Consider the following 13,316-nt stretch of genomic DNA (forward strand, 5'->3'; position numbering starts at 1 on the left):
CCTGTCTTGTATCAGTTCAAGACGCTGCCGGTGGTGTAATGGCTACCTGACTATTTTTGCTGACCATTTCTTTGCAATCACAGTGTACTCATCTTCTAATGGCCGTTTCCAGCAGGATAATGTGTCGTGTCAATGAGCTAAAATCAGCTCAAGCTAGTTTCTTGAACAATGACAATGAATTTCCTGTAATAAAACAGTCTCTACAGTCACCAGATCTCAATCTATTAGAGAATCTTTGGGATTTGGTGGGATGGAAGATTCACATCTTGGATGAGTAACCGAAAAATCTTGAACAACTGTGTGATGTTGGACGTGTCATTTCATATCTGAACCAATACCCAGTACTATGTATACTGAATAAAGTCGCTGGTGACTGTACACTATAATAATGACATAATACTTTTATATTCCATCAGCACTCAAACAGCTCCAGGCCCATTATCTTGTTATAGAGGACATTCATCCACTCAGCACCCACATGCAGCACTTTGGTCTCATCTGAGTTCACGAACCAGATCAGAAAATAACTTCCCACCACAGACAGAACTCAGGCCAGCTAAAAGTCTATTAGAAAAAAGCAAAATCGCTCATAATTGTCACACAAACAGAGCATACAATAATTCTGGTTCCATATACATAAAACTACAGCGCTGTCTAATTATTGATTCCAATGCAGTGAAATGGGTTTGTTGCAGACAACAAAAAGTCATAATAGGCATTAAACAGTGTGACATATTGTTTGGACGTGCTTCATTTGTCCCAGCTTATGTGGTGATATGGGATGAGTCATAGATTTCTAACTAAATGGGTGACATGCTCCAGTTGTCAAATTAACTTCCTTGACAAAAAACTTACTAAACTAATATTTTACTGGATTACTGGATTATACATTTCAGTGTAAAAACGTTTAAGCATGAAGAATTAAATGATAATTTACTTAATTTTTGTTAGCAAGACGTTGAACACAGGCTGATACATATTTTTTATGTTATGCTTTTTTGTCTTGCAAAATAATCATGTAATATACACCCGTTCGTGGGTATACTTTATCGTTTTTGTGTGTTTTTTATTCAATCTATATATTCATTATTATTAAGTATTATATAATACATGTATAATAAATATCTTATATAGTCTTATATAATACATATAATGGCCCACCAATACCCATTGCGAGAAGAACCCACCCATCGATACGTTCAATACTACGCAACAACGCGAACTGAATACAAAGTCTCGCGGTAGATGGTGTAACTATAAATTCCTCATGCGCAAACGTCCGTTCTTTCTTTCTCCCTTTAGCGGTGAAGGTGCAACAGTAATCGGTCGTCCCGAGTCCGGGTTCATCCGACACCCTCACCAATCAAGCTGAACTGAGCTCAGCCTACACCGCAGCAACATGCCTCCCAAATTCGACCCCAACGAGATTAAAATTGGTATGTTTTCACTATCAAGTTGGTAATAAAAGGTGAAGCACTTGTACGGCCAAGATGGAGTCGTTCTGGGCCGGCTCCCTCCATGTCTGCTTAAAACGGTAAACATGGGACTCGAAACGCGATTAAGAATACACGGGCTGTTTTGTGTAGTATTTTATGTTTGTATAACAAGTATCATTTAGCCCAGGGTTTTGACTATTAATAATAGAAACCTCAACTAGTTTGACTCCGTGTTTACCACGTGGGGTAAACCTAGTAGCTAATGCTGCTGCTAAAGCTATCTGTCGTTAACGTTAGCTAATAGTACATATAGCAGCAGCAGATCAGCAAGTTTTCCATCTCTATAGCCGATTTTTTCACAATTCCTGTTAAACAAGTGTTCCACTACTAAACTAAAATGATGTTGCAGTTTAGCCTTAAATGCATTCAGTTTCATAATTTTGTTTACATTTAGTTTCTTTATTTTATATATCTTAAAGCTAATAAGGGTCAGTGAAATTGCAGTCATCATTTTGTTTGATAACCTATAATTCAATGACATTTTGATGTATTGGCAGCAAATTTTCTGATTTTAAATATCAATTGTCAAGCTTTTAACGTAACCTATTTACATAACTTTTACAGATGTAGTTCAGATTGCTTGAAGGTGGTTTATTACGTTTTATTTTCTGAAAGCACGGACCTGAATGAACGTCTTAATCATTTTAATTTGTAAAACTCCATAAGAATGGATATTTTTTCTTAAGTGTTTGGGGAAACCTGTGTATCCACTGCCTCCTCTGTTTATTTTGGCCAGAACTAGGCAGTTAGTGTCTTAGTTAAATTGACATATTTGTAACTTCTCTTTAAGGTGCCCCCCTTGGTTTTACAGTCTTTCATAGAATGGTCCTTCAGTTCTATCGAGACAACCAGAAATGCAAACCTGCATTTGGCATCAATTATCCCTGAGACTGTTAAACAGAATTGTTCAGTTTAAGGTTTTCATTGCTTTTTTTATAAACAAAAATTAAAACTAGTTCAGTGTGGCCTTTAAAGCCAAACAGTCATTTTCTAAGCACCAGAGATGCTGCTGAAGTTTGTACATGTTGTAAGTTGGTGTGCAATTTGTGAAGAAACTACATGAGGGCCACCTTTTTTTTTTTAAGCAGATGTCCTTTTTTTTATTTTTCCCTGTCTTGCAGTGTTCATGAGGTGTACAGGAGGAGAAGTTGGAGCCACCTCAGCCCTGGCCCCCAAAATTGGACCTCTGGGTCTGGTAAATATTAAACTATTTATTTGCACACCTTGAAGCAGCCTCCCGCCACTATGCCGGTCTGTCAGAGTGACTTGAGTATAATCCAGTGGAGGCACAAATTGACCCAGCTTTAGGAAACAGGGCTGCTCAAACTAATGGACAACTCTGTGCCGAAAAGTCTGGAACAAAAACTTGATTACTGTGTCTGTCTGCAGGCCACCACTCACAAAACTTAACAGTGAGATTTATATTACTGACATGAATTAAAACATTGACTTTTAACATCTAGGTTTTGTAAGTAGCAGCTTCACTCTGAAGTAATTTATGCTGCTTTTTTGTTCTGCTGTGCAAAAGTGATCCCTTTTCTCTCACCAGTCTCCCAAGAAAGTTGGTGATGACATTGCCAAAGCTACCAGTGACTGGAAGGGCCTGAGGATCACTGTGAAACTGACCATCCAGAACAGACAGGCAGCAGTATGTACTCCACTGCTGTACAAAAATATTGGAACAAAGCCTCTGCAGTATGAATCGTGGGCCCCACGAACTTCCTCTAGTTTAATATACACAATGTTCAGAACAGAGGACAATGGCTTAATGCCCATGTTTTTTTTTTCTTTCTAGATTGAGGTGGTTCCCTCCGCTTCAGCTTTAATCATCAAGGCCCTAAAGGAGCCTCCTCGTGACAGAAAGAAGGTCAAGAACGGTAAGTGACTGCTACTCTGTAGGGAGTCATTTAAGACCTTATTTTCATCTGTGAATGTGGATTGACTGAACTTCTTCCACTTCTGTCTTCCAGTTAAGCACAGTGGAAGTGTCACTTTTGATGAGATTGTGAACATTGCTCGCACAATGAGGCATCGCTCTATCGCCAGGGAGCTGTCTGGTAAGATCCCTAGAGTTATTAATAATTTTGACAAGAGCATTTGAAACTTCTTCTCTTTTGTATAACGGTTATGGTAGGGCTTATACTTGTGCATTCCACTGCCTCTACAATACTATTCATTGTCCATGTTAGCCTCCCGCCACTATGCCTGTCTGTTAGCGTGACTGAGTATAATCCAGTGGAGGCTCAGATTGACCCAGCTTTAGGAAACAGGGCTGCTCAAATTAATGGACAACTCTGTGCCGAAAAGTCTGATACATGATAACCAGAATATGAAAAGATCTGGTCTCTAACCTTAGCTAATATATCTGCAGCAATGTTAACTTTTAAATTACTTTTTTATCGTGATAAAGTTTTTCTTAACTTCTCAGGAACCATCAAGGAGATCCTGGGCACTGCTCAGTCTGTTGGATGCACTATTGATGGTCGTCTTCCCCATGATGTTATCGATGACATCAACAGTGGCAAAGTTGAGTGCCCATCTGAGTAAACTGGGGTCACTAATAAAGTGTTGACAAAGTGACTATTGTGCTTTGTGCCTTTTTTTTGGTTAACAACCCAGCAGTATAAAATGTCCACTTGCAGCAATATACTATTGTTGTTGCCCTAAACAGAATGTAAACTTAAACTTTTGGGATAAGTAACATTAATTTTAAAGTGCAGAATGGTTAAGTACATTTTTGTTTTGAAAATGACTTGGCAATGATAGAAAGATATTTTTTTTAATATATATATATATATATATATATTCACAAATACAGTCTCATAGTAGATTAAAACCTATACTTCATTACGATGCACATGGTTTTTCTTCCTCAGATTTTTATATTAAGATTAGATTTTAAAGTCCCTTACTTGCATAAGACTTTAATTTAGGTGAGTCAAGACAAGGTTACTGTTTAATTCTTGGAAATCTCATGACCCACTCATAGGTATGTGATTAGTTGCAGACCATACTTGACATACTCGTTTGTCTACTACATGTAATGCGTGAAGTCTGAAAAGTTAATGTAATTCTCAGCTTGTGTAGGGCAGTTAATTCAGGGTGATTGTTTTAGACAACTCTACATTTTTAAGCTGCTCATACTAAGGTTTGAGGAAAGTTAATTTTCTGATGTAAATAAAACAGGGCCCCAATTGAGTGTAGTCTGAGGTCAGCTGCCTTCATTTGCAGCCAGTTACAATTAAATGCAGTTAAAATTTAATACAAAATTTATTGAAATTCAAATTCTACAAAAGTATAAATTGTTCAAAAACTCAAAGCTGTACACTAGTGAAGACATTTAATGCTGTCAATTTTTTTCACCTGGGACATAACAACCCCTCTAATGCAATTTTGTGGTTAGCTGTCATAATTGTCAAGCTGTGTGCACATTTGGAGACAATTCCTTGTTACAGGTGTAACCCAATCATAGCCAAAATACAAGTTTTGAATTTAGGGTTATGGTTGGTTGCACCAGAAGTACCAAATAAGTTGTTTTAGGCTGGTTTTCAAAAGTATTTCTTGAGAAATGGAAACCTTTTACTAAGAGGGCTTTGTAAAAAATGTAGTTCTCAATTTGAAGATCTCTTTAACAAATTAATGCTCACACATTTTAAACTATACCAACTATTTACACTGGTGACACTACTGCCTATGTTACCACTCGCTCCAGTTAACTGACTGACACACTTACATTGTACTAGTTCAATAAGGACAAAACCAGTCACTTTCAAAGACTGTATTTCACTTTTTTCAATGGACACCACTGCATATGGCTTACTGTAAAGAAATCAAGTTAGACAAACACAAAATAGCATTTGTACTAAAATGTGACACAGGCCTATTAAAGAAATCACAAAAAATACACAATGAAGGACGATTATCTGCATTTCTAATGCGCTTTCATTATGCTTTGGGTTTGATGTGTGGTTGGAAGACAGTAGCTGCACTGCCACTGAAAAAGGACTCCATGAAATTGTAAGTCATTCTTCTTTAATTTCCATTTCTTTGATTCACAGTGGCTCTGTCACTTGGGCACAGTATGTCCAGTCATATTGTCAGAGGAGCCGATGAAGTGTGTTTCATCATTCCTGGGATCCGAACTTTGTGACGAAATGTCTTCAGTTATCCACCTCCTCCTCCTCCTCCTCTTCATTTTCAGGCTCAGCTGGCTCCTCCTCCTCCATGTGTTCTTCCTCCTCCTCTTCTTCCTCCCTGCTCTTGTCATTCTCAGAGTCAGCTTTCTTCTCTTTATCTTTCCGTTTCTGCTCAGACACCTTCTTTCCTTTCTGGCCCTTATACACTTTTGTGGAACACAAACACAGAACACCCATCAATAGCTGTAAAAATGCAGCATCAGACATTCTAAATATAATTAATGTACTACAGTAGACAGTTTTTTATTGTTTGCTTCTCCAAACAAGAATTGTTCAACTAGGCACTATAAAAGTAATGTTAATGACAAATCTACATAGATGGATGGATAGATATGTACAGCGATTGAGTATAACATTAGGACCACCTGTGCAATACAGTGGCCCTGCCAAGAATTCTATGTTCACAATGTTGCAATTGCACAGTTTATTGGTTGAAACGGTCAGAAAGGGGATAATACTATGTGATTATTATTGAGATCAAAGTTGGTGATGGAGTAATAAAAAAAGAGTTGGATAGGGTCCCCAAAATATTAGAACTCCGCTATCCACTATGGCCTCAATAATAAACACATAGAATTATCACATTTCTGCGAGTTTCACACTAAAAACTGAGAAAGTTTAACCTTGTAAAAATAGAATACATGGCAGAGCTACTGTATTGGATTGCATTAAAATGCAAATTGCTCATAATGTTATGCCAATTGATGTGTGTGTATATTCATATGTTTATATAAACATAAATACACAGATTTTAAATAAGTATATACTGTAAGTATATTTTTGGGAAGTTTACGACAGGTCTACTTAAGATCAGGCAGAAATGTTGGGCCCATAAAGACCTCAAGCTTTTTTCCAGTCTAGGACCCCACTTTTACAAAATTTAATGGTAAATCTACTTTGTTTTTCTACAGACATTTCAAATTCAGACGATTCTAAAAGTAATGGGAACTTTTGATGTACAGACCTTCCAAAGCTTCTCTGAGAGGCTCCAGGAATCGTTCAAACTCCATCTCCTCCATCGCAGCTAAAACATCTCCTGCATTCAGAGTTTTTCTCTTGGCTTTCATGGCAAAATTATTTGCACTACAACAAAATTAATAGATTTAAATATGCAACATATTGTATACTTATATTTTGAGTTACTGACCACCTAAACAAAATTTTGTCAATCAGTAGTTGAGTGTGGGATACATGGGTGTTTTTTACTTACCAGGAGGTTGCATACAACACAAATACACTGGCCGCTTGGGATATGGCTCGTCTTGCTTCTTTTGACACATTTACCCCATCTGGGAGCTGTTGAAAACAAGCAGTATAGGGAAGTTATCACAAAGCTAAAGCCTATACACCTTTTATCAGCAACCACAGGCAGGCTAGGAAATAATTAATGAGAGACAATACCATAACTTCCTGCAAAAAGGGCACATTATGAGAATAACTTCTCAATATAAAACAATTAAAAAGCACAGCAAACTCAAAACTAATCGAAGTGTTTGATGAACAGCTCAACAATTATCCCTAAACTAATCAATGTCAACATCATCTTCTTTAAACAAATCTAACTAACAAATCTTTTCTTTTTGTTTTACTACTCTAAAAAGAAAGAAATTAGATCTCTGAAAATCAATTATAGTCCCTTTGGTCAGCACAATTTTTGGGTATCAAAACTTCAACAACCACATTTAATATTATAGGGATTATGGGATGGAGGTGTGTCCATTTGTGTTTTTCCCACTCATCACCATCTTCTGGTGATGGCTTCATACAACAAATGGCAGTTAATGAACTATTGTCGGTTTGGCCTGAGCCTGGAAAGATCGACAATGTCCTGTAAGAAGTTTATAAAAGCCACAGTATTACAGCATTTTCCTCTCAGTAGTACAAATATAACTGTTACCTCAAAAGGTGCAGCGCTTGATACTTGATATGTGCCTGCCGTTACTTTTGCGCACCTTAAAAAACCAAAGTACTTTTCGTTCCATCCACTGATTGCGTGTCAAACAAAGTAACTTAGGCTACAGAATACAGACTATCAAACCGTAACGTTTTGACATTTCTAACCAGTTTTTGTCGCAGTTCCTACTTTGGGGGTAACGTTAGATTTATTAGATACATTCTGCTTACACCAGATAATTCATATCCTTTTACCCCGTGATTGGTGCCTGATTTCTGCACTCACCGCCTCTTTGATGATGCGGGATATCACCGCGTTGGGAAGGTTCAGGTCTTCTGGTCTTTCTGCCATTTCACCCACCGTTTACTGAGACTTCACCTTGCTCACCGTGGGCTCTCTGGTAACGAGAACGTCACCGTCCGTCGTAGACGGTTGTCAGCCCTTGTTTAAAGCGCGACAGACACGGTTATTGCTGCGCTAACCGATTAGCGCCAAACGACGACAGCGTGCTAGCCCGAAGCTCCTTAAAGTAGCGACCTCGGTCGTTCACTTCCAGAGTACTATTTGGTCGCAGAGAACGGCCAGGAAACGTTATATTACAGAGTTTAAACAAGACGTGTTGATGGTTCAAACCACAGTGGCCATCAGAACCGATTTGTTTTTGGGACGTTTCCCGCGAATCTACCAACCACGAACCCTCTACGTCACATTTCAACTTCGACCTCTTACGTGTAAATGACGGAGGTCACCTGATACGTAAATAACATGCTGGTGGAAAGGAACAAAAACAAGTGAAGCCCATCTCCATAGACGTAACCTCTGGACATTCGGTGGCTTAATCTGACTTTAACGTTTGGCCTTGATAATTTTTTTTTTTCTTATTTTTCCAGCCTCATTCAGCCTAGAAACTGAATCATGAAATGGATGTGTCGTAACTGTCATGTTACCCCAAAAAAATAATAAATAAAAAATTGATGATTATTGTAATCAATGGTAAATCCACTCTTTCTTTTTTTCTTTTTTTCTTTTTTGAAGTCTTTTTGTTATTTTATACTATTATTTAAATTTTTAATAAACTTACAGAATCTTGTCAAGTTTTGTTTTCACTTTCTCATTGTTTCTCATACACAGTAAGCCTTATCTTGCTATTAGCCTGTTAGCCTGAAAACAATTAAAAACGCATCAAGCCACACTGTTGCACTGGGTGAAATATTTCTTTACTACAAACATGCAGTTTATTTTCAATCAATACAATGTAAAGTATCCTGCTGCTACTCTCCAGAACACCAACTGGGGTTGAATTTACCTCTGAAGAGTCCCAAACAAAGGTACTATTTCCTCATGTTTGAGTAATGTTTCATGGACTCTAATTACTGTTTTTTACATGTTTTGACTTGTGTCATCAGAGACCCCATGAACTTGGTACTGCCCTTCCTGACACAACCCTCTGCATTTATCCAGACTTGGGACTGGCGGAAGGACAGGATACTGGCTTTGTGCCGCCTTGTGGTTGTATTGTGCAAAGAATCATCTGAAGCATAACTAATACATTGCCAGTTTTGATATTTTTATTCAATTAGTGTGAAAAAATACAATAATGTTTATGTTATCATACAAAGTTGTTTATTATGTATATGGCATTACAATACAATTTTTATTCAAAAGTGTGAAAAATGTTTATTTTATTTTACAAAGATATTTATTAAGTATGTGACATTAAGACAGGCTCACATCACTTTCTAGGTTATTTCGGGCTATTAAATGGACAGAGATAAATTATGCAATTCTGGGGCTTAGGAGATGGAGCAATTGTTTAGGTCATCCTCCTGTTTATATGTTGATGTGTCCTTTGACAAGTCATTGAATCCCAAGTTGCTCCTAGTTGCCAGCACAGCTCTGCCATTATTGGTGTGTGAATGGCTGAAGCAACATTGCGAAGTGCCTTGGCCATTAAGGTATAAGTGCAAAACATTTGCCACTGAGAACAAAATGCACTCAGAAACTTAACTCGAGAAGCCACACTGAAGTGAAAATGCCACCGCTTGCCTATGTGCAATGTTTTTTTTTGACCTTGTGGTTTGTGGACGACTGCCTTACCAACTGAGCTACAGCCACCCCCTATGTGCAATGTAAAGATGAATGTTAAGAAATCCTGAGTAAGCAGACCTCCAACTTAGCATTCACCCTCATTGAATAGTGGAGGGGGTCAGAGTTTGTGGGGGAAAAGGTATTTAGGTGGTTTCCATGGTAGCTGTCATCCTTACACATGCAGCCGTGCGATGCAGCCCACGTATTGTAAACCACTCTGTAAAGTAGACTTTGCAATGAAAGACAAATTTCTACACCCACCAAGATCAAGCTTCTTGGCAGCACTCCACGATATTAACGTTTTCAGTTCACAGATTTGCACTATGTTTCCTGCATATGAAAGACCATTTCTCCCAAATGGCACAGTGGTAAAAGATTTTCTTTTTATGCAACATGTTTTGTTTTCAGTGAATATAAAATATGAGGAAAAGTTAGTGCTGAATTAGTTTAGACATATTATCCTTGATCTTGATCCTCAGCTCTCCACTAATTAAAAACTGAAATTCATATAGACTAACAAATGGATACATTACAATATCAAAAAAAATAACAAAAATAACTAAATGAACAACTACTGGGACTTTCCCAATTTAAAGGTTATATTCATACATCACTAAAAGCTATTAATTACAACAGTGAAAAGGGTGTGGATCAGTGTTCACCATTACATGTGTTTCAGATTACTCAAATATGCAAATAGATAAACTACATGCATATAAACTAAGCACCTTCACTTCTTTTAACATATATTAAATGAAAATATGTATGTCGCCTTGAAAATTATTTAAAATGGCAAATGCATAAAATACTGTCATACACAATAAACAAATTTGTGGATGTTTCACATCTTCTGTTGTGTTTCACTCAGAGTGGGAAAGTCAGATTGACAAAGCTTCACTGGTTGTGTTTGGCCTTTTAATCACTCAGCTCACGGTCAAGTTCACACAAAAGGACCAAGGAATGAATCAATGCAAATGAACCTCATAGAACATACATACATGTGAATACACAGTGGTCAGGAACCTAATTAGCAACTTCTAGTGACTACTGATCTTCTACGTGTGCACTGCTGGTACAGCCTCCTGAGGAAGCACTGGTCTAAAGACAGAAAGTCTGCGGAGGTGTGAAAGCCAAGTTCAAAGGATGCATTTGGTCATCGTGAACAGGCATTTGTAGAAAAATTCTCACACTGGTTACTTTTCATCTATAGTCTTTTTATACCTCTTTGAGCAGAGGTGGTATACAAACTTAATATTTACGTAAAAAGTGCAAATTTTGCCCCCACGGAGCGTCACCACAGGTTTCCAGGTCTTGCCCCTGCATGACTTGGACATCACTCCCTTCTCTGAAGCAATCACCATCTCAGCACAGCAGGTAAGGAGGTAGCTATGCAGGCTGCAGGTCTTGACAGATTCAGTCCCAGGATACTGAAAACCTGTGCCCACAGTTATGTGGCACCCTGCAGCACATCTTTAACCTGAGCCTTCAGCTGGACAAGGTGCCTGCGGCATGGAAAACATCGTGCCTGGTACCAGTACAGAAAGTGGTCTGCCCCAGTATCCCCAACAGCTACAGACATATGGCTCTATCTTCTCAAATCATGAAACTGTTGGAGAGTCTGGTCCTGAACTCTCTTCGGACCCCCCCAGTTTGCTTATCAGCCTCAACTGAGGGTAGAGGACACCCTCATCCACCTGCTACACCGCATCTACAGCCACCAGGACAGGCCTGGGGGGTTCTGTATGGATTATGTTCTTTGTATTTCCAGTGCTTTTAACACTATCTAGCCTGTCCTGCTGGGGGAAAAATTAAAAAGCATGCTCGTTGACACCCCTATGGTTGCCTGGATCTTGGACTACCTCTCGGACCGACCCCAGTACGTCCACCTGCAGAACTATGTATCTGATTGTCATCTGCAGAACAGGTGCTCCCCAGTCCTATCTCCCTTTCTCTTTAATCTGTATACCTTGACCGTCTGGTACAACTCAGAGTCCTGACACCTTCAGAAGCTTTCTAATGACTGTGGTTTTTGGATGTATCCAGAATGCTTCAGAGGCTTTCTAATGACTGTGGTTTTTGGATGTATCCAGAATGGAGATATCACATAGTACAGATCAGTGGTGTGAGCACATTCATCTCCAGCTCAACATCAACATACTGCTCTACTATACTATACTATACTATACTATTCTCTATATGGGGAGAGGAGGTGGAAATAATTTAAGAGTACAAAAACCTGTGTGTCCACCTTGGCAATAAACTGGACTGGTTGTTAATGCAGCATCAATCTACAAGAAAACAGAACAGGCTCTATTTTCTAAGGAGGTTAAGGTCCTTCAACATCTGTAGCATTCTGTGGTAGTCAGTTCCATCTTCTAAGCTTTGGTCTGCTTGGGCAGCAATATAAAGGTGACAGACAGTAACAGACTAGACAAACTAATAAGGAGGGCTGGTTCTGTTCTGGGGGAGAAGCTGGAACCTCTGTATGTTGTGGCTGAGAGGAGAATGTTTTCCAAACTCCTGTCAATCCTGGACAATCCCTCCCACCTGCTCCACTCCATGCTGGCTGCACAGAGGAGCACTTTCAGCCAGAGACTGATCCCAGTCAAGTGCTCCACAGAACACCACAGGAGATCCTCTCTCCTGGTGGCCATTAAACTGTTCAACTCATCCCCCTTCTGTAAAAAGGACGGGGACTGAATGTCTGAATGGACAATCTATTGTTTACATTATTTACTTATTTTATATGAAGGCAAATTATTATTTACCTCATCAATCTTATTTTCTGTTTAGTTGTATTTCAGTACTTTTATTTGTTTATGTGGTTTCTCATTGGTTTGCTTGAGGTGCGTTTCTTTTCTTTTCTACTTTTTTGTGGAGAGCAGCTAGGCAACACAATTTCCCCAGGGGATCAATAAGGTTCTTTGAATCTTTAATCTTGAATCTGAAGTATTTGCCTAAAATATACTACTTCAAATTTTTTACTCATTTAGAATTAGAGAAACACATTTTACTTAAAGTACAAAAGTACAAGTACTCCACTAAGAAAACAACGTATTTTAAATAGTATTGAATTTAATGATGTTGATATTATAAATGTCATGATCTAGACTTTCTCAACAAACTCTCAAAGCCGAGAACTAGATAAAGCATTTCCAAAAAGAAAATGCAGTCTGAATGCTTCGGTTACCTAGCAACTTATAGCTTCAACAGATTTTAAAGCATAAGCAACTTATGTGGTTGGGTAGTTATTCCATATGAAAACATGGCAAGTTCTTAATTATTGGATTTTGTATTATAAATCTACAAAAAGTAATGAACTTAAACTGTAAAACAAATGTAGTGGAATACAAGTACATTTTTTTTTCTGAACTTTGCTGGAGTAAACTAAATGTCCTAAAATGCCTAATATGAAAATACTCCATTTAAGTACAAATATTGAAAGATTGTGCTTAAGTATTGTACTTGTGTAAATGTACTTTACCACTTCTGCATAGTTTTTTTTTTTTTTTGCATCATATGTTCCTTTTTGGTTCACTCCCCCTTGCTATTGCAAAGGCCTGTGTTTGATGGGCTCTATCCTCGGGCAACTCATCTATGCCTAGGGGACAAGTATGAATTTCTGAATTAAACTAAAACCTG

At 38.2% G+C, this 13,316-nt stretch overlaps 2 protein-coding genes and 2 non-coding genes across 5 annotated transcripts; 3 read left to right on the forward strand and 1 right to left on the reverse strand.

Moving 5' to 3' along the window:
- The first annotated feature begins 1,275 nt into the window (after nt 1-1,275).
- Nucleotides 1,276-4,076, forward strand: rpl12 (ribosomal protein L12). Of its 2 annotated transcripts, none has more exons than XM_067495407.1 (6): nt 1,276-1,436; nt 2,618-2,691; nt 3,046-3,144; nt 3,292-3,373; nt 3,467-3,553; nt 3,925-4,076. In XM_067495407.1, exons 1-6 carry the CDS (start codon nt 1,400-1,402, stop codon nt 4,041-4,043), a joined length of 498 nt encoding a protein of 165 aa, XP_067351508.1. In that variant the 5' UTR covers nt 1,276-1,399; the 3' UTR covers nt 4,044-4,076. The 2 variants fall into 2 exon arrangements, with proteins under 2 accessions (XP_067351508.1, XP_067351509.1); XM_067495408.1 differs by having other exon boundaries at nt 1,392-1,534.
- Nucleotides 2,733-2,860, forward strand: LOC137123085 (small nucleolar RNA SNORA65). Its single transcript, XR_010913805.1, has one exon. It is a non-coding gene; the product is annotated as a small nucleolar RNA SNORA65 (small nucleolar RNA).
- LOC137123084 (small nucleolar RNA SNORA65) lies at nt 3,689-3,815 on the forward strand. The gene has a single exon (XR_010913804.1). It is a non-coding gene; the product is annotated as a small nucleolar RNA SNORA65 (small nucleolar RNA).
- A 1,183-nt stretch (nt 4,077-5,259) lies between the features above and the next one.
- pole3 (polymerase (DNA directed), epsilon 3 (p17 subunit)) lies at nt 5,260-8,303 on the reverse strand. The gene is made up of 4 exons (XM_067495409.1): nt 7,872-8,303; nt 6,903-6,988; nt 6,657-6,775; nt 5,260-5,838 (listed from the first exon to the last, which is right to left on the reverse strand). Exons 1-4 carry the CDS (start codon nt 7,935-7,937, stop codon nt 5,657-5,659), a joined length of 453 nt encoding a protein of 150 aa, XP_067351510.1. The 5' UTR covers nt 7,938-8,303; the 3' UTR covers nt 5,260-5,656.
- Between the last annotated feature and the right edge of the window lie 5,013 nt (nt 8,304-13,316).

This window comes from Channa argus, chromosome 2 (assembly GCF_033026475.1).
Source record: "Channa argus isolate prfri chromosome 2, Channa argus male v1.0, whole genome shotgun sequence".
In the NCBI taxonomy this organism is placed as follows: Eukaryota; Metazoa; Chordata; class Actinopteri; order Anabantiformes; family Channidae; genus Channa; species Channa argus.

Coding starts and splice junctions, on each gene's coding strand:
- pole3 (XM_067495409.1), bottom strand. CDS start 7,937: ATGGCAGAAAGACCAGAAGACCTGAACCTTCCCAACGCGGTGATATCC. Junction 6,989..7,871: donor CCCGCATCATCAAAGAGGCG/GTGAGTGCAGAA, acceptor TGTTTTCAACAG/CTCCCAGATGGGGTAAATGT. Junction 5,839..6,656: donor TCTCAGAGAAGCTTTGGAAG/GTCTGTACATCA, acceptor GTTCCACAAAAG/TGTATAAGGGCCAGAAAGGA.
- rpl12 (XM_067495407.1), top strand. CDS start 1,400: ATGCCTCCCAAATTCGACCCCAACGAGATTAAAATTG. Junction 1,437..2,617: donor CCCCAACGAGATTAAAATTG/GTATGTTTTCAC, acceptor CCTGTCTTGCAG/TGTTCATGAGGTGTACAGGA. Junction 2,692..3,045: donor AAATTGGACCTCTGGGTCTG/GTAAATATTAAA, acceptor TTCTCTCACCAG/TCTCCCAAGAAAGTTGGTGA.